The following is a 19779-nucleotide window of genomic DNA, read 5'->3' as shown; positions in this document are numbered from 1 at the left end:
ATAAAAGTTATTGACCCTACTTACCTGGTAAATTGATGTTTGATTTTGCTCATTTGAACGTTTTCACCCCGTCTTCCGCCCGTGTGTAGATGTCACATCCGGCTTGCCTTTTCACAATAATGGCACGTTTTTGCATTTGTGACGTTTCACTGTAAAAAAATACTATCAAGTCTTTGACAGATGTAATGTTTTATTAAAAGACGTTAGACACTCTACAACGCAACAAACACTGAACAAATCACATCAGCGCGTTATTGACCCTACTTACCTGGTAAATTGATTTTGCTCATTTGAGCGTTTTCACCCCGCCTTCCGCCCGTGTGCAACTGGGATAGGCTCCAGCACCCCACACGACCCCACAAACAAGCGGTAGAAAATGGATGGATATTTACAGAAGTCTTATAAACTGTTTAAAAATGTTTCCAATGCTGGGCATATCTTATAAGGCCTAAATTGTGACTACATTTTAAAGTGAAAGAAAAAAAAACAATAAATATTTACAAACTGTACATGACACAATCAAGCTTGTGTATCCCTGCTGTCAATCATTCCGTGCTTCAGAACCACATTCAAGTGTTTTGATAAATTTTCAGTCACTTAAGTTAATTGCTGGACTGGATATTTTCCAAAGCAATGTTCATGTAACACTTTTTAAATTAACCTCTCAATGCTAAATATGTTTGAATTTACACCACATGCAAAAAAACACAGTTGTGGACATCGGGTAGACGATGTACAATATATACTTTGCACATTATAAAATTACAAATGCAATATGCAATGTAAAATCTGTCTCATCAATGCAAGTCTTGTTTGAGAATTTGAAGTGTTTTGTATTGCCTTGTAAAGATGCTTGGCTGTCGATACAACCAATGCAATATCAATACCTTGTTTTCATACTTTAGAGATGCCTTTGGAATGAGACACAATCAAAAAAGCGTTTATATCTTGTCCTTGCTGAAGTTGAGGCTCCACTTTGCACAAGGTGGCGACTCGTGATGTGTTCACACACACATTTACAAGGCTGTTCGTCACAAGGGCAAACAACACAACTATCTGTTGTGTTTGTGTGACGAGCTCATACGGGAGTGCGAGTGATCTAAGACAACACCAGCGCTCTGTTTGGAGCGTTGGACTTCAGGGAGCGAAGGTAGCGCCTCGCTTTCTCCGTCATGATGAGCTGATCTTTAGTTTGTCCGCACACAAGTGTCTCCCATTCTTTGGACATCTGACGAGGGGAAGAAAAAGCACAAAAGGATAAGGGAAAGTCATGAAAAATAGTTGGTGAATAAATAAAAAATACATTAAATACAGGCTACTATCATTAAGGATCAAGTTGATTTTTCTACTATGAAATAGACACTGATAATTAAGCAGCGCAGTGGTCTCATTATTGAGACATACCCATTAGTCTCGGCGTCCCTTGAAAGCCATTTAGAGATAAATATGTTTTTTTTATTACAGCTTCATTATGTTTTTGTATTTTAACTAGAGATGTCCGATAACATCTGCCGATAAATGCTTTAAAATGTAATATCGGAAATTATCGGTATGTTTTTTTTTATTATCGGTATCGTTTTATTTTTATTTTTTATCAAATCAACATAAAAAACACAAGATACACTTACAATTAGTGCACCAACCCAAAAAAACTCCCTCCCCCATTTACACTCATTCACACAAAAGTGTTGTTTCTTTCTGTTATTAATATTCTGGTTCCTACATTAGACTTAGACAAACTTTAATGATCCACAAGGGAAATTGTTATATATTATATGATTATGATATTATATATCAATACAGTCTGCAAGGGATACAGTCCGTAAGCACACATGATTGTGCGTGCTGCTGGTCCACTAATAGTACTAACCTTTAACAGTTCATTTTACTCATTTTCATTAATTACTAGTTTGTATGTAACCGTTTTTATATTATTTTTCTTTCTTTTTTATTCAAGAAAATGTTTTTAATTTATTTATCTTATTTTATAATTTTTTTTAAAAAAAGGACCTTATCTTTACCACACCTGGTTGTCCAAATTAGGCATAATAATGTGTTAATTCCACGACTGTATATATCGGTATCGGTTGATATCGGTATCGGTAATTAAGAGTTGGACAATATCGGAATATCTGCAAAAAAGCAATTATCGACATCCCTAATTTTAACTTATTGTTCCTGTATTTTATAGCAGTGTGAATCTTATAACAACTCACGATTTGATTTAGATTCTTAGAATGACAATACGATTTAAAATACATATTAATCCATCCATCCCTTTTCTACCGCTTGTCCCTTTTGGGGTCGCTGGAGCCTATCTCAGCTGCATCATACATATTAATATAATTCTCAATTCAAACCAATTCTCACAATATATAATTATTTGGTATAAAATTATGATAAAACATTTTCGATACAGAATACAAAAGCTCCTCTTGGCTGAAAAAATATGACGTATACGAGCAAGCCCAGATATGCCCTAAAAAACATTTTTTTAAATAATAAATTGCTTTAGAATCGTAACAAATAAGAATCACAAATCAAATGTGATACAATTTTTCCCAGCACCCTTAGCGTATTTTATAGGGGTGTGACACGAAATCGAAACATGTTCTATTTTACCCTCTGGTTGAGATACACGCCCAAACCCGTTTGTAAAAAGCTAAAGAAACTTTATAGCAGGGGTGCCCATTACATAATTGTTTCTCAAATTAAACTGTTACTGACTACCACAATTATATTTCTGATTGTTTTTGTGTTTCTTAAAGCCAGAAAGTTGCCATTTATAATGACTTTAGTTTTGCGCCATGTCTGTTCAATCGCGTGAGTCCCAGCCCGAGTATTTTATATATCCTTCATGTGCGCGGTGGACAATGTGAGTGACTTAGGTGTTACTTTGGTTTAAGTTAAGTCTTACACTAAACATAACTTGCAACGCTGCCGTATGAGCAGAACTGGTTGGTAGACCAAAGACCACCCGTATTCATTTATCAAAAAGGTGGGACTTACTAGAGGTGGAGGCACCGCACCAGGAAATATGGTGCTGTCACACGGTCCCAAAAGGAAACCCTGATCCAGAATATTTTCACCAGTTTTATTGCAAAATGAAGAGCTTATATGAACCATCACAGGTTCTTCCTGTGAACAAACAAACACAATGAATGAAATATGCTTACAAAGTGTCAAAATAAAATGTCCTACAATGTTACCTGGGTATACTTGGCTTCACTCTTAGATTTGCGTTTGGATTTGGGCATCACTTGGCAGTCATCCAGGGCCAATGACTTACGCACTTTTTTCATAGGCGGACGATGCTGGGAGTAAAACACATGTTTCGTCAGAATTATTCTCTTTAAAAAAAAGAGGCTTTGTCTTGCTGAGGAGCATGCCAGTTAATGAACAAAGGATTTCACAATCTTTATTGTCAGTTGCTCTCATAGATTTGTCTTGCTGACTAACGGTAGACAACTGTAGCTGTCTTTAATATGCACATGAATTAAATTAGTGTGCCATGATTTTGCTTCCGGATTAATTGTAGACTTTGCATTTACTCATAATATGAAAAGTGTCTTGGAAGACGTTTCGCCGCTTCATCAGTTCGGCTCCTAGACTTAGATTGGTCAAATCTACAAACTTTTGTAGTTCAACGGCTGGTGCCAAAACTCCAAATATTTATACCCCAAAAACCAGGAGGATGTGCCTGGGCAAGGATGATTTTTCCCCTATCGCAGTGAGAAAAACAACTATTTTAATGCAAACGAGCATACCTAACTGTCAAAGCCAACGACAGTCGTTGAAGTGTTAATTCCCCTGGTTAGCATTGAGGTATTGTGTGGCAGATCACTGTGGATAGACTACTACCAGTCCAAAATAGTTGGAATATTCCACGTAAGCATTCCATTCAGTTGTAAACAAATGGTATTTGGGTCACCAGGATGTTTCCAACTCCTGTTAAAATGCAGAGTCTTTTAGTTCAACCATTCCTAAAAGACCAATCTAAGTCTATGAGCATGAACTGATGAAGCCCACTCGGATAAGAGGCGAAACGTCTTCCAAGACAAACCAAGCAGTCCAGTTGCGATCGATTGAATGCCCTGAGATGACAATGACCTGGATGAATGAGAATCTTCGTAGACAATAGGAAAAGTGACTTGTTATCATGAATAACTTGTAAGGAGTGATTCCATGACTTGGCTACTTATGCGTGCAATCATGTTGTGCCTTGACCCACCTATTCCAATCGTGCCAAAGGAAGGTAAATGTACTGAACTTGAGGCCTTAGGTGTGAAGAGATAAATAAATAAATGATAAATGGGTTATACTTGTATAGCGCTTTTCTACCTTCATGGTACTCAAAGCGCTTTGACAGTATTTCCACATTCACCCATTCACACACACATTCACACACTGATGGCGGGAGCTGCCATGCAAGGCGCTAACCAGCACCCATCAGGAGCAAGGGTGAAGTGTCTTGCCCAAGGACACAACGGACGTGACTAGGATGGTAGAAGGTGGGGATTGAACCCCAGTAACCAGCAACCCTCCGATTGCTGGCACGGCCACTCTACCAACTTGGTTGGTAGAGTTGGCAGATGCCTCGCTTTACTCGATAAATAATAAAACCGTCAAACTTACCATTGCTTTGCGCCTTTGCTCGGGAACAGTTGGAAGTTGTACAGTCAAATCCATCCCCACATCTCTTAGGATGACTTCATTTATGTCATCCTCAAGGTTCGGAGTCTGAGGCTGCGACAACAGCAAATGAGATGAATTAAGTGCAGCAAGCTTCTTCATTTCAATTGATAATAACATGCTATGTTTACATGCCAAGAAAACATTAAAAACTGGTAATGTTTTCGAAAAATTCTCTTACAAGTGAGACAACAATTTTAAAACCATCCCCTTTTAATGAAACTCTTTGCAATAATGACATCAGATACTAAAAACGGTTGCTGTCAGCAAAAACCCTTTGTAAAGAAACAATACGCATACAGTAAGAACCAACTGCTTCTTCTAATGCAAAACCATCATTTTTAAATATCTTTTGTTGATATGCTGTATCTGTAAATTCTGAAAAGCAATGCAATTCCTTTGCATACTGTATCAGCACAGTACATTTGTTATCAAGCAAGGGTGCCCAGATACAACTTTTTCACTTCTGATACAATGCCAATATTGGAGCCTTGGGTATTGGCTCATACCGATATATCAGCACGAAACCTACATACTTTGATTATTTTGTAGTGAGAAATGAAAGGCAAAGTTTGATCACGTGAAACTACTCAAACAATTGTAGGTATGAAAAACAGTAACATATTTATTAATAGCCGTCTGAAATGGACTTATGCTGTCTTTTAAAGGGGAACTGCACTTTTTGTGGAATGTTGCCGATCATTCACAATCCTTACGTGACAGAAGAACACATGTTTTCTTTTTATGCATAAGTCCACTCACAATGGAGCCTATGGGAGCCGCTCTATTCTGCCTATAAAAGCCCTTAAAAACATCCAAACATCTCCTTTGAGGTTTTATATACAGTACAAGCTGTGAGTATATAGGTAATGTACTAGCGGGTAGATTTATAATAAGATGTAGTATTTACATAACAACATCATTGATTATTACCCACTGGAGACCTCATAAGAGACAACAAAACAAAATAAAACATCACATACTGTACACTGTCTGCTGTCATTAGGATGTTGACTGATAGAATATTGTTATATTCCCATTTAGATAAAGAATGACTTATAATCCTCGCAAAGAAAAGAGTGGTGGAACCAAGCGTCTTATCCTGTCGTTCTCGCCATTACCGGGTCTAAATTGGCTGTCAAAGTGTACCAACTTGTCAGAATATGTTCTTGTCCTTCTCCTTTTCAGGTGAGCAGCATTATTTATGATCTACAGTAAACCACTCAATGATTTAACATTGCCACAGAAGCTTGTGATCACAGCACTGCTATAAATAGTTTGTCTACGTTAGCGCTTATAATAACAATATCACTAACACTTGGTTAATATTCAAGTCACAAAATGTAATTGGGGTATTGTTGGTGGCTTTCGGATGGTTATTTATTGGTTTTATGGGCAGAACAGAGGACCTCCCATTGGCTCCGTTGTAAGCTGACTTTTATTTAAGTTTATTTATTATTTTGAATTGTTCTGTTGTGTTTATGTTGTGTTACGGTGCGGATGTTCTCCCGAAATGTGTTTGTCATTCTTGTTTGGTGTGGGTTCACAGTGTGGCGCATATTTGTAACAGTGTTAAAGTTGTTTGTACGGCGACCCTCAGTGTGACCTGTATGGCTGTTGACCAAGTATGCCTTGCATTCACTTGTGTGTGTGAAAAGCCGTAGATATTATGTGACTGGGCCGACACGCAAAGGCAGTGCCTTTAAGGTTTATTGGTGCTCTGTACTTCTCCCTACGTCCGTGTACAGCGGCGTTTTAAAAAGTCAAAAATTTTACTTTTTGAAACCGATACCGATAATTTTGAAACCGATACCGATAATTTCCGATATTACATTTTAAAGCATTTATCGGCCGATAATATCGGACTGCCGACATCCCTAATCACTACAATACAAAATCAACCTTGTGTGCTTAAAAGGAGGACATTTAATTGGCTGTCAACGTCTTTGAAGCCTTTCACAAGGAAACACTACATAACTGCTTGTATCGGCGCACTTTTATTTGGAGATTTTAGAAGCAAGCCTGATTACTCTTTGCATATCTGATTACAATATCAGATTGGGATACTCCTATTATAAATAAGGATGTCCGATAATATCGGGCTGCCGATATTATCGGCCGATAAATGCTATAAAATGTAATATCGGAAATTATCGTCATCGGTTTCAAAATGATCGGTATCTGTTTCAAAAAGTAATATTTATGAGTTTTTAAAACGCCACTGTGTACACGGACGTAGGGAGAAATACAGAGCGCCAATAACACCTTAAAGGCACTGCCTTTATGTGCCGGCCCAGTCACATAATATCTACGGCTTTTCACACACACAAGTGAATGGAAGGCATACTTGGTCAACAGCCATAAAGGTCACACTGAGGGTAGCCGTATAAACAACTTTAACACTGTTACAAATATGCGCCACACTGTGAACCCACACCAAACAAGAATGACAAACACATTTCGGGAGAACATCCGCACTGTAACACAACATAAACACAACAGAACAAATACCCAGAACCCCTTGCAGCACTAACTCTTCCGGGACGCTACAATATACACCCCCTACCCCCACCTCAATCCCGCCCACCTCAACCTCCTCATGCTCTCTTAGGGAGAGCATGTCCCAAATTCAAAGCTGCTGTTTTGAGGCATGTTAAAAAAAATAATGCACTTTGTGACTTCAATAATAAATATGGCAGTGCCATGTTGGCACTTTTTTCCATAACTTGAGTTGATTTATTTTGGAAAACCTTGTTACATTGTTTAATGCATCCAGCGGGGCATCACAACAAAATTAGGCATCAGATTGGGATACTCCTATTATAAATAAGGATGTCCGATAATATCGGGCTGCCGATATTATCGGCCGATAAATGCTATAAAATGTAATATCGGAAATTATCGTCATCGGTTTCAAAATGATCGGTATCTGTTTCAAAAAGTAATATTTATGAGTTTTTAAAACGCCACTGTGTACACGGACGTAGGGAGAAATACAGAGCGCCAATAACACCTTAAAGGCACTGCCTTTATGTGCCGGCCCAGTCACATAATATCTACGGCTTTTCACACACACAAGTGAATGGAAGGCATACTTGGTCAACAGCCATAAAGGTCACACTGAGGGTGGCCGTATAAACAACTTTAACACTGTTACAAATATGCGCCACACTGTGAACCCACACCAAACAAGAATGACAAACACATTTCGGGAGAACATCCGCACTGTAACACAACATAAACACAACAGAACAAATACCCAGAACCCCTTGCAGCACTAACTCTTCCGGGACGCTACAATATACACCCCCTACCCCCACCTCAATCCCGCCCACCTCAACCTCCTCATGCTCTCTTAGGGAGAGCATGTCCCAAATTCCAAGCTGCTGTTTTGAGGCATGTTAAAAAAAATAATGCACTTTGTGACTTCAATAATAAATATGGCAGTGCCATGTTGGCACTTTTTTCCATAACTTGAGTTGATTTATTTTGGAAAACCTTGTTACATTGTTTAATGCATCCAGCGGGGCATCACAACAAAATTAGGCATAATAATGTGTTAATTCGGGGTGGTAGAGCGGCCGTGCCAGTAACTTGAGGGTTGCAGGTTCGATCCCCGCTTCCGCCATCCTAGTTACTGCCGTTGTGTCCTTGGGCAAGACACTTTACCCACCTGCTCCCAGTGCCACCCACACTGGTTTAAATGTAACTTAGATATTGGGTTTCACTATGTAAAGCGCTTTGAGTCACTAGAGAAAAGCGCTATATAAATATAATTCACTTCACTTAATTCCACGACTGTATATATCGGTATCGGTTGATATCGGATTCGGTAATTAAGAGTTGGACAATATCGGATATCGGCAAAAAAGCCATTATCGGACATCTCTAATTATAAAGTATTAAAACACAACAGTGCAGTGGTCTATAATTGTTTGTTTTTTTTAATTACGACAGACTAAACACCTAATAAATGCAAGTGTTCTGGGGGTTTTTGTGATTACACCTTTTCAAATGTTTACATTTATGCTTTGAAGCTTACCAGAGGCTGTAGAGGGCCATACTTCTCCATGGCATTTTTGAACGGCGTTGGAGTATGTGGCATCGTGCAGAGCTCGGACTTGTGATTGGGTGTGACAAATCTACACGAAAACAAACCGTGAACACTTGACATTCAGTCCAGCATGAGTCGTCCCGTATGAGTTGGACAGCACTTACACAGAGTGTTTCTTTTGAGTGATGGGGGTCTTGTCTCGCTGTAGAGGAGTGGTAACGGTGGCTTTCTGGCTGCATACTGGCGTGGATGTCAGCGACGGGTTCTCCAGGTCATGAGTATCCTGCTTGGTCCACATGTTCAAGAACTGGAACGATATGGGGAGGTTGAGGAAGTGCGTCGTTCCTTCGCGGTGGCATCGTCATTGCTAAAGACGTACTTGAGAAGGTGAAAAGGGTAGAATTTTCACGGGTGTGCTCTTAGGTGTCATCGCGCTACTTCCATCGGGGGACAGGGCCACGCGTCTACGACTTCTGTGACTCAGTCTGGAAGGGGGAGTGACCCCACCAGGAGAGATGGGTATAAGTTCTCCTCGGTTCCCTCTGCTCAACTCCTGCAGGGCGCTGCCCTCCAGGCGGAACTGGTGGCGCTCTGGGCTTGGGCTGTCTTCAGGCAAGTCGAACGCTTCCAGGTTACACCAGACATCGAGATCCTGTAGCGTAAAAAGAAGTGTCTAAGGGCGTGCAATTCCTCCCAAAATGTATTCTTTCTGGGAGGGATATTGATTATTCTCACCCCATCTACCATTTCTAAGACCTCCCTCAGTGGACCAGTAGGGGAAAGAAAAACAGAGTTGTCCACCACCCAGCTGGTAGAATTAATCTCCCCCAGGTTGTCTGCTTCTGACACAGGACTTGAACTATCCTTAGGAGAGGGGACTACAATGGAAGGACCTGCTTCATCCATCAGGTCACCTTCAACAGCTGCGGAGTCGGGCATTTCTTGCAACTGTTGGACACAAAGATAATAAAACTGTGTATTTCATACTTTTTGTTTTCTTCAACCAATGACAGATGTTTGATTTCCCCCTCAAATAGTTTCTTACTGGGGTGTGCGTTTCCTGCCCCGGGGTGAGGTCAGCACTCTCTTGATAGCAATTAGGCATCTGTGTGATCAGGTTCCCCATGTATAAAAATATGTAACAATGCAAAACACATGGAATAGCTTAAGACACGACAACCCACCTGGACATCCTTAACACGGGTTAACAGCTCCTCCACCTCGTTCAGCTTCAAATCCTCCCGCGCGTAGAAGCCCATTTCCACCTTGCGCTTGATGGTTGAATTCCAGTGATTCTTCACCGCATTGTCAGTCCTGTTTGATCACATTTTCAATGAGGAGGTAAGAAAACCACGCCGATCGTTTCAAACCCTGACAGCAAAACTACCTTCCCGGCAGCAGCTTTGCGATCTCAGCCCAGCGGTTGCCCAGCAGACAGCGAGCCTTATAGATGATGAGGTCCTCCTCGGCCGTCCATGAAGACTTCTTCACATTGGGGTTGAGGTGGTTGTGCCAGCGCTCTCTGCACTGCTTCCCAAGCCTTCCCTTCAGATGCTTGGCTACCACCGCCCATTGTTTGTGACCATAGAGATTGACAAGCTCTATGACCTGAGGAACAAAAAGGGGAATTAATCTATGTCTAAAACACAAAGCTATGATATCGCTCTTGAAATTACAAGTACCGTATCCTGCCGCCTTTGTAACGGCACGGATCATTTATGAATTTTCCTAGCCATAATGTGTTGTGTTCAACAAATAGTTTTCATGATACGCCGACAGAGACACTGAAAAGGTGTGCTATTGTCTGTGCTATGGCGCCATCTCTTGGACGAGTTTGCTCACCATAGCGTTTCTGCTCGAAGGATTCTTCATTCATCACTCCAAGCAACGTTTGTAAGTTTTTCAATATAACTAAAACAATTAGAGATGTCCGATAATGGCTTTTTTGCCGATATCCGATATGGTCCAACTCTTAATTACCGATTTCGATATCAACCGATACCGATATATACAGTCGTGGAATTAACACATTATTATGCCTAATTTTGTTGTGATGCCTCGCTGGATGCATTAAACAATGTAACAAGGTTTTCCAAAATAAATCAACTCAAGTTATGGAAAAAAATGCCAACATGGCACTGCCATATTTATTATTGAAGTCACAAAGTGCATTATTTTTTTTAACATGCCTCAAAACAGCAGCTTGGAATTTGGGACATGCTCTTCCTGAGAGAGCATGAGGAGGTTGAGGTGAGCGGAGTTGGGTTGAGGTGGGAGGGGGGGCTAGCAGGGGGGTGTATATTGTAGCGTCCCGGAAGAGTTAGTGCTGCAAGGGGTTCTGGGTATTTGTTCTGTTGCGTTTATGTTGTGTTACGTGCGGATGTTCTCCCGAAATGTGTTTGTCATTCTTGTTTGGTGTGGGTTCACAGTGTGGCGTATATTTGTAACAGTGTTAAAGTTGTTTATATGTCCACCCTCAGTGTGACCTGTATGGCTGTTGACCAAGTATGCGTTGCATTCACTTGTGTGTGTGAAAAGCCGTAGATATTAAGTGATTGGGCCGGCACGCAAAGGCAGTGCCTTTAAGGTTTATTGGCGCTCTGAACTTCTCATACATTTTACTTTTTGAAACCGATAATTTCCGATATCACATTTTAAAGCATTTATCGGACGATAATATCGGTAGTCCGATATTGTCGGACATCTCTAATGACAAGAGAAGTTTACAAAAATGGACATCAGATCATCCAGACAGTGGATGCCCTCCGTGAAGCCATCTTCACCACTTGGCGCACCATTCCCATTTGCCTCCTAGAAACACTGGCATCAAGCATGCCAAAAAACTATTTTTGAGGTGATTAACAACCATCGCATAGCCACTCATTATTCCTTTTTTGAAATTGTATTTCTATTTATCAGGATTTTTTGAGCTGTGGTCTTAAAATTTGGATCAGCTTTCAACAGCCTATTTTAGTTCATTTCTGCTTGCATATTAAAGTTCTACTTAGAACCTTCTTAATTAGGATCAAAATGTAAATTTTTGAGTTTTTTCAACTGGTCTTAAAACTTTGATCAGAAGTGTATGTCAATTCTTTGGTATGTCTTGCATGAATCTTTGAAGTCTTTCAAGACTTTGAAGTCTTAAAGACTGCACTGACTAAACTGCAGTTCGCTTTGATGAGCCCCCTGTTTGATGGCCATTTAAAATGTGGTAACAGACAAATCTGTATTGTGGGCGAGGATAACTAGATGGCCCAGATCTTGGTAAAAACAAGTGACAGTGCCAAATAAACCGCCACAAATAAATGAATGTAAGCGGGCTTGCTGATATAAGCTGGTAACACTGTAACAACTGTGGGTGTCCCGATACAACTTACACCGTAGGAGGATAGCTAACCGCTAACAAAAGCTTGCCCGCCTGAATGTAAACAAATGCCATGAGTGGATCTACACCTGACATCCACTGTAATGATACCAAGTACAATAGCGTATCTAGTCGATACTACTACGATTACATCAATATTTTTTATCGTCACAAAATCTTTGTTCCGTTTTTTAAAATTCATATTATGTTTATAAACCCAGGAAATACGTCCCTGGACACATGAGGACTTTGAATATGACCAATAAGGCTGCAGCTAACGATTATTTTTCTATCGATTAATGTATAGATTATTTTTTTCGATTAATCGGTCAATCTATAGATTATTTTTTCGATTCATCTATAGATTATTTTTCCTTTTACCGATTATTTTTTATTTTATTTTATTTAAAATGAAGATGAAAAAATAAAAGTAGGCCAGTTTTTTCAAAAGGCATGGCTTTTATTTACAAAAAAAAAAAGTATGGCCACTCAGTCAACATTGACAACAACATGACTAAATATTCTGTAACAATGTAAACATTTAAAACTTTTAACTTTTAACAAAATTAAAAGTAGCTTATTTGCTTTTTAATGTGCAAATATAAAAGTAAACATCCAGTGAAAATCTTAATATTCTGCAATTGTATAAGCATTTCAAAAGTAAAAGTATTGCTTATTTTGCTTTAAAATGTGCAAAAATAAAGATAAACATCCAATACAAAAAAGTGCAAAACGAAATATTCTGGAGCACTGTAAACATTAAGTATTGCTTTTAAAATGTGCAAAATAAACATCCAGTCCAACACAGTACACAATAACCAATTCTACTCATTCCAGTGAGTGACTAACAGTTGTAATGAAGAAAGGTTAGCATGTCTACTTGCTTTGCTTCTTTTCTTGTTTACAATATTCTCAGCAGCTGAAAATAGGCGCTCAGAAGGGGTCGATGTGGCTGGAACTGAGAGGTAATTAGCCTTCACCTCAAACCAGGACTGCGAGCGAGCTGAGCTGCAGTTTAAGTTTCTAGAAGGTCAACGGGCTCATAGTGATGTTACTAGTAGTTGACTGGGAGGTGTTTATTATCATTTGGGGAGAGTCCGCTGCCTGATGCTCACCTGCTAAACACCTATCTGCTCGACGCTGAAGCGCTGACTACATGCGCTATGAATACGCACTGCTGATTGGCTGATAATGCTTCGTGTGTACCAATCAGATGGTTGTGTGGGTGGGACAATGCTGCGTGCTGAGACAGAGGCAGAGGAGCAAAGCAACTTGTTAAGACTTTAGCAGCTAAAGTTAGCTTTAGCTTTGAAACTCGTTCGGTACACCCCCGTACCGAACCGAAAGCCCAGTACCGAAACGGTTCAATACAAAACACATACCGTTACACCCCTAGCAGATACAAATGACACATTCATGTTTTTGTGTAATGACAACGTATGCTAACGCGGACGATTGACTAGTTGATGGTTTTCTTTTCAAATGTTCGTTCATAGCCGTTGTGCTGCTATGATAGGCCATTTCCGCTCGACACAGTGTGCATACAACAACATTATTAGGCTGTGTATTGAAATACTCCCACACTTTTGACGTGCGTTTTTCCCCTCGCTCGCACAGTCTGCTTTGCGCTCCGCCATGACGGTAGTGTGACGTAAATATGCGACGCGTCGACGCACAAAAACGGCGTCGACGTATTTACATAACCGATGACGTCGACTACGTCGACGCGTCGTTTCAGCCTTAATGACCAATGTATGATCTTTTAACTACTTGGTATCGAATCGATACCTAAATTTGTGGTATCATCCAAAACTAATGTAAAGTATCAAACAACAGAAGAATAAGTGATTATTACATTTTAACAGAAGTGCAGATAGAACATGTTGAAATGGAAAATAAGCAGATATTAACAGTGAATGAACAAGTGCATTAATAAATCATTTTTACGGCTTGTCCTTTATAATTTTGACAAAATAATAGAATATAAATGACACACTATTTTACTGCATATGTCAGCAGACAAATTAGGAGCCTTTGTTTGTTTACTTACCGGTACTACTAAAAGACAAGTTGTCTTGTATGTTCACTATTTTATTTAAGGACAAAATTGTTCTTCGATTGCAATAAGAAATATATGTTTAATGTACCCTAAGACTTTTTTGTTAAAATAAAGCCAATAATGGCATTTTTTGTGGTGCCCTTCTTTTAGAAAAGTATCAACATAAATTTTGGTAGCTGTACCAAAATATTGGTATCGGGACAACCCCAGATTCAAGCAAATAAAATACTTTTTTTTTTTTTACTGATATCGCATATCAGAGCAGTAACAACATACAGTACCTTGTCGTCTTCCTCTTTAGTCCAAGGGCCTTTAATCAAGTCGGGATCCAAAACTTTAATCCAGCGGTGTTGACATTGGTGTTCAGTGTGATTCTGAACACAACAATGGACAATCAAGACGTAGCCGAGCCAAAAAAAAGAAGACCCTGCCATCAACTCACAGGTATGTGCGCGGCAACTTCCTTCCAGTCGTTCTGTCCACATTTCTGAACCAGGGCTTTCAGCTTTTCATCCTGTGGGCAAAGAAAACGACTTTTGAATGTTTTGAATGTCTGTGGGACCCGTTTAAATTTTTTTATTAACAGAAAAATGATACAATAAATTTCAAACTGAGACTCACTGACTTTGGCTCATTTTCAGTGAAGAACATATATAATGATAAATGGGTTGTACTTGTATAGCGCTTTTCTACCTTCAAGGTACTCAAAGCGCTTTGACAGTATTTTCACATTCACCCATTCACACACTGATGGCGGGAGCTGCCATGCAAGGCGCTAACCAGCAGCCATCAGGAGCAAGGGTGAAGTGTCTTGCCCAAGGACACAACGGATGTGACTAGGATGGTAGAAGGTGGGGATTGAACCCCAGTAACCAGCAACCGTCCGATTGCTGGCACGGCCACTCTACCAACTTCGCCACCCCGTCCCGTATCAGAATACATATTTAATGACCACACACCATACACCCCCCCTACACATTTCTATTACATATAAGATGGGGCTAATAGAAGTGTGGAAATTGATGTTCTGTGTACCACACGCACACACCCACAGCAGGCCTAGACAGGAGGAGGACAGAGTGTAGGTACTGTATTTTTCGGAGTATAAGTCACTCCGGCCGAAAATGCATAATAAAGGAGGAAAAAAACATATATAAGTCGCACTGGAGTATAAGTCACATTTTTTGGGGTAATGTATTTGATAAAACCCAACACCAAGAATAGACATTTAAAAGGCAATTTAAAATAAATAAAGAATAGTGGACAACAGGCTGAATAAGTGTACGTTTTATGACGCATAAATAACCAACTGAGAACGTGCCTGGTATGTTAACGTAACATATTATGGGAAGAGTCATTCAAATAACTATAACATATAGAACATGCTATACGTTTACCAAACAATCTGTCACTCCTAATCGCTAAATCCCATGAAATCTTATACGTCTAGTCTCTTACGTGTATGAGCTAAATAATATTATTTGATATTTTACGGTAATGTGTTAATAATTTCCCACATAAGTCGCTCCTGAGTATAAGTCGCACCCCCGGCCAAACTATGAAAAAAAAACTGCGACTTATAGTCCGAAAAATAGGGTACACAGAACATCAGAGGGTCAAATGTGCGAGAGAATGAGAGCAGACAGTGTTGACAAACAATGTTGCAACCTTGTGTGGGAACCGCAGGTGCAGAAACACAAAAGAAGAATCCCTGTGGGACGCAGAAACCGGCAGAGAAATTTTCCGTGCCACGTTCATATTGTTGTTACTCAGCCATATATGTTAAAATACTGAACAGATGTTTATTGGGATAAGGTAAACATCTGTTCAGTATTTTAACATAAAAGTGTTTGATTGTGAGGCATTAAAAGCCACAAAATGCAACGGGCCCATCAGACCCACAAACGCTGGCTGAGTAACAACAATATGAACATTACACAAGGGGTTAAGTCAAATGTGTCACCTCACCTCCTCCTGTGTCCACTTGACTTTGACTTTGCCACCTTCTCTCAGCTCTGCCACATCCGAGTCGGTGTCAGGATGCATGCTGTCCTCCCCATCCTCCCTGAGGACAGATGGGTCATTTCAAGGACAACCTCAGGAGGAATCGTGTTTATATATTCAACATTTTACATGAAGGCAAGCCACACAAACAAGAGCCAGTTAGGCTGGCCGGAAAAAGGGCGGCATGCTCAACAGTCAATGAGGTCACATGCTCTTTCATAATAAGTCATAATATCATGAGACAAGCACCTTTCCTATTCATAACGTCGAAATGGACCATTTTAAGGAGTCGGGAGTCAAATAAGTCGTGTCGATTATTCGGTTCATCCGGATGACAAAGTTAGCAACTTACCCGCGCGGCCGCCAGGACATTTTGTCCAACCTTTTTCTGTTGTTTGCCACCAAAAAGCTCGTCTTGCGGCCCCTTTCACGTCATGCACACAAACGTTGTATTTTTCTTCGAATGTCCGTGTCAAGAGTGGCTTTTTCGGAGCCTGGGGACGTTTAGTTTAACGGCTAACGTAGAGGCAGCCGTAGCTCCGCGCCCGACTGTGCGCGCTACTGGATTTCTATCTCGCGCCCTTCCTCCTCCACTGAAAGCCAACGAGTGACGTCACTGCGCAGTACGTATGCGCGTAAGAGATCAGTGCTGGATTGAGGAGAGCGCCGGGTTTTGGCGGAGTGGTCAAATGGATGAATTGCACCCTCTGAGGTGAAAAAACTGACAAAAATGAAAAAAAAATGTGAAAAGGAATTTGACCTTTGCAACATCATTATATTATTGGCTAAGTTTTATATTCATAAATGTAAGTTGACTTGTTTTTTGTGCCTTTAAAAACGTTTTAGAACTATACATTAAAACACTCTCTACCTCTAACAACCAAAAAGCTGTGAAAACGATGATACTGTGTCCATCCATCCATTTTCTACCGCTTGTCCCTTTCAAGGTTGCTGATGATGCTGTGTTCCAAATTTAAATTATTTACTGAACTTGTGTGAGCCTATGGCTTTGCACTTTGTTTTATTTATATATATATATATATATATATATATATATATATATATATATATATATATATATATATATATATATATATATATATAAATATATATATATATATATATATATATATATATATATATATATATATATATATATATATATATATATATATATATATATATATAAATAAAACAAAGTGCAAAGCCATAGGCTCACACAAGTTCAGTAAATAATTTAAATTTGGAACACAGCATCAAATATATATATATATATATATATATATATATATATATATATATATATATATATATATATATATATATATATATATATATATATATATATATATATATATAGAAAATGGATGGATGGACACAGTATCATCGTTTTCACAGCTATATATATATATATATATATATATATATATACATATATATATATACATATATATATATATATATATATATATATATATATATATATATATATATATATATATATATATATATATATATATATATATATATTTATAAATGTTTAGTTACTTTATTGAGTTTACAACCCCCTGGTGCTGTTTTGTACTGTTTTTGTACTTGTTTTGATTATTATTGCTTCTCAATTGTTTGTAAATGTTGCAATTAATAAATAAAGGTTTATAAAATTTAAAAAAAAAAAAAAAGACAAAATTAAACAAACACATATAATGATTCGCGGGTAAGAAAAAAAATCTATTAAAAAAATGATTTGCAAGTAAAAAATAAAAATAATGCAAACAAAAAACGATTTGCAAGTAAAACAAATAATGCAAGTAAAAAAACAATTTGCAACTAGACAAAAAATCTGCAAGTAAAAAAAAACAATGTGCAAGTATAAAAACAATTTTCTGCAAGTAAAAAACAATGTGCAAGAATACAAGTGTAAAATTAAACTAAAAAAAAAACGATTTGCAAGTCATAAAACAATGTTCTGAAGGTAAAAACAACAACAACAACTTGCCAATATAAAAAACATGTTCTGCAAATTAAAAAAAACGATTTACACATATTTTTCTTCAAGTTAAAATGTTTTAATATTTCAACATTTGGATTGAAATTACTGCTGAAAACACCACAAACACACAAAAATTAAACGGAAAAAAAACCCCAGGAGGGTCCAAACATACATATACACATATACATATAAAAAAGTGACATATATTTTAAAACAAAGCTTTACTATTATCAGTTATCAGTATTGACATGTCTGCAAAATGTATCTTTTAATTGAGCCTTTTGGCTCTTGTTTTCCGCTTTTGTATGGGTTGTATTTTTGCTTGATATGCGGTAAAACAATGAAATATGAAAAGGACGGACACACTGCTACAGCCAAAACCTTTCCCCTAATTGTAAAATATGCTAGAAATAACATGGAATATAATCATCAAAAAAATAAATACAAAAATGATCAAATATGCTATTTCAATCTTTTTCATTAGTCTAGTGCACTCATTATGTGCCTCACAAAAGCCTGTAAATAATGTGTGTCAATAAAGTACTTAATCTTTCTTCCTAAATGTATTCATTCTTCCATTTTGACAGAAAATAAATATTTGTACTGCATGAAATCTTCATTATGCACTGTATTATCTTTTTTGTGTGTAAATATCTTCATATCACCTTGTCTTCTGATTTTAAAGCAAGTTTTCCATCTATTTGTACATACAGTACAAAAAAAATCTAATTAAATGCGTAATAATATTAATGAGGCGGTGATACGTTTATATCCATATACAGTACAGGCCAAAAGTTTGGACACACCTTCTAATTCAATGCGTTTTCTTTATTTTCATGACTATTTACATTGTAGATTGTCACTGAAGGCATCAAAACTATGAATGAACACATGTGGAGTTATGTACTTAACAAAAAAAGGTGAAATAACTGAAAACTTGGTTTATATTCTATTTTTTTCAAAATAGTCACCCTTTGCTCTCTGATAACTTTTTTGCACACTCTTGGCATTCTCTCGATGAGCTTCAAGAGGTAGTCACCTGAAATGGTTCTCACTTCACAGGTGTGCTTGCAGCTCATGGAGAGAATGCCAAGAGTGTGCAAAGCAGTAATCAGAGCAAAGGGTGGCTATTTTGAAGAAACAAGAATACAAAACATGTTTTCAGTTATTTCACCTTTTTTTTGCCTTCAGTGACAATCTACAATGTAAATAGTCATGAAAATAAAGAAAACGCATTAAATGAGAAGGTGTGTCCAAACTTTTGGCCTGTACTGTACATCCACTGTTTCAGGGCGACCATAACTGCAATTGCTTTTAAAGAAAGGGGTTCAGTGTAAAAATGTAACAAAATTCTGCATTAGTACACATTTGCATTCTTTAAACAAATGTATTTTTATAAAATATACTGAAGTTTCAGGTCAACAATTAAAAAGGGAGCTGAAGTTTTACGTTGACAGCAGCTTCAAACTTCAGGAGAGAAATACTTTTTGTGGTATTTTCATTTTTACAATTCCTTTTTAGAAGTGAATTGTTTGTGCAGCACAGCTTTATGAATTGCAACTCATTATCAGAGGATGGATGAGTTATGGACCACATTTAATATCAGACGTTTC

At 38.2% G+C, this 19779-nt stretch overlaps 1 protein-coding gene across 2 annotated transcripts; it reads right to left on the bottom strand.

Annotated features, from left to right (window-relative positions):
* Nucleotides 1–208: 208 nt before the first annotated feature.
* Nucleotides 209–16895, bottom strand: mybl2b (v-myb avian myeloblastosis viral oncogene homolog-like 2b). 2 transcript variants are annotated; one of them, XM_062058785.1, is made up of 15 exons: nt 16526–16895; nt 16138–16234; nt 14612–14683; nt 14451–14543; nt 10134–10354; nt 9931–10060; nt 9792–9851; nt 9482–9694; nt 9126–9398; nt 8911–9053; nt 8735–8834; nt 4636–4746; nt 3210–3314; nt 3010–3138; nt 209–1228 (listed from the first exon to the last, which is right to left on the bottom strand). In XM_062058785.1, exons 1-15 carry the CDS (start codon nt 16543–16545, stop codon nt 1100–1102), a joined length of 1896 nt encoding a protein of 631 aa, XP_061914769.1. In that variant the 5' UTR covers nt 16546–16895; the 3' UTR covers nt 209–1099. The 2 variants fall into 2 exon arrangements, with proteins under 2 accessions (XP_061914769.1, XP_061914845.1); XM_062058861.1 differs by lacking the exon at nt 9792–9851 and having other exon boundaries at nt 210–1228; nt 16526–16894.
* Between the last annotated feature and the right edge of the window lie 2884 nt (nt 16896–19779).

Source organism: Entelurus aequoreus, linkage group LG01, assembly GCF_033978785.1.
Source record: "Entelurus aequoreus isolate RoL-2023_Sb linkage group LG01, RoL_Eaeq_v1.1, whole genome shotgun sequence".
In the NCBI taxonomy this organism is placed as follows: Eukaryota; Metazoa; Chordata; class Actinopteri; order Syngnathiformes; family Syngnathidae; genus Entelurus; species Entelurus aequoreus.
This window is presented reverse-complemented; position numbering and strand designations above follow the sequence as displayed.

Bases quoted from the DNA above. Each gene is read 5' to 3' on its own strand.
- mybl2b (XM_062058785.1), bottom strand. From the start codon at position 16,545: ATGTCCTGGCGGCCGCGCGG. The intron at 16,235-16,525 runs GTAAGTTGCTAA...ATCTGTCCTCAG, and splicing joins ATGTCCTGGCGGCCGCGCGG to GGAGGATGGGGAGGACAGCA. The intron at 9,695-9,791 runs GTAAGAAACTAT...TGTGTCCAACAG, and splicing joins GGCAGGAAACGCACACCCCA to TTGCAAGAAATGCCCGACTC.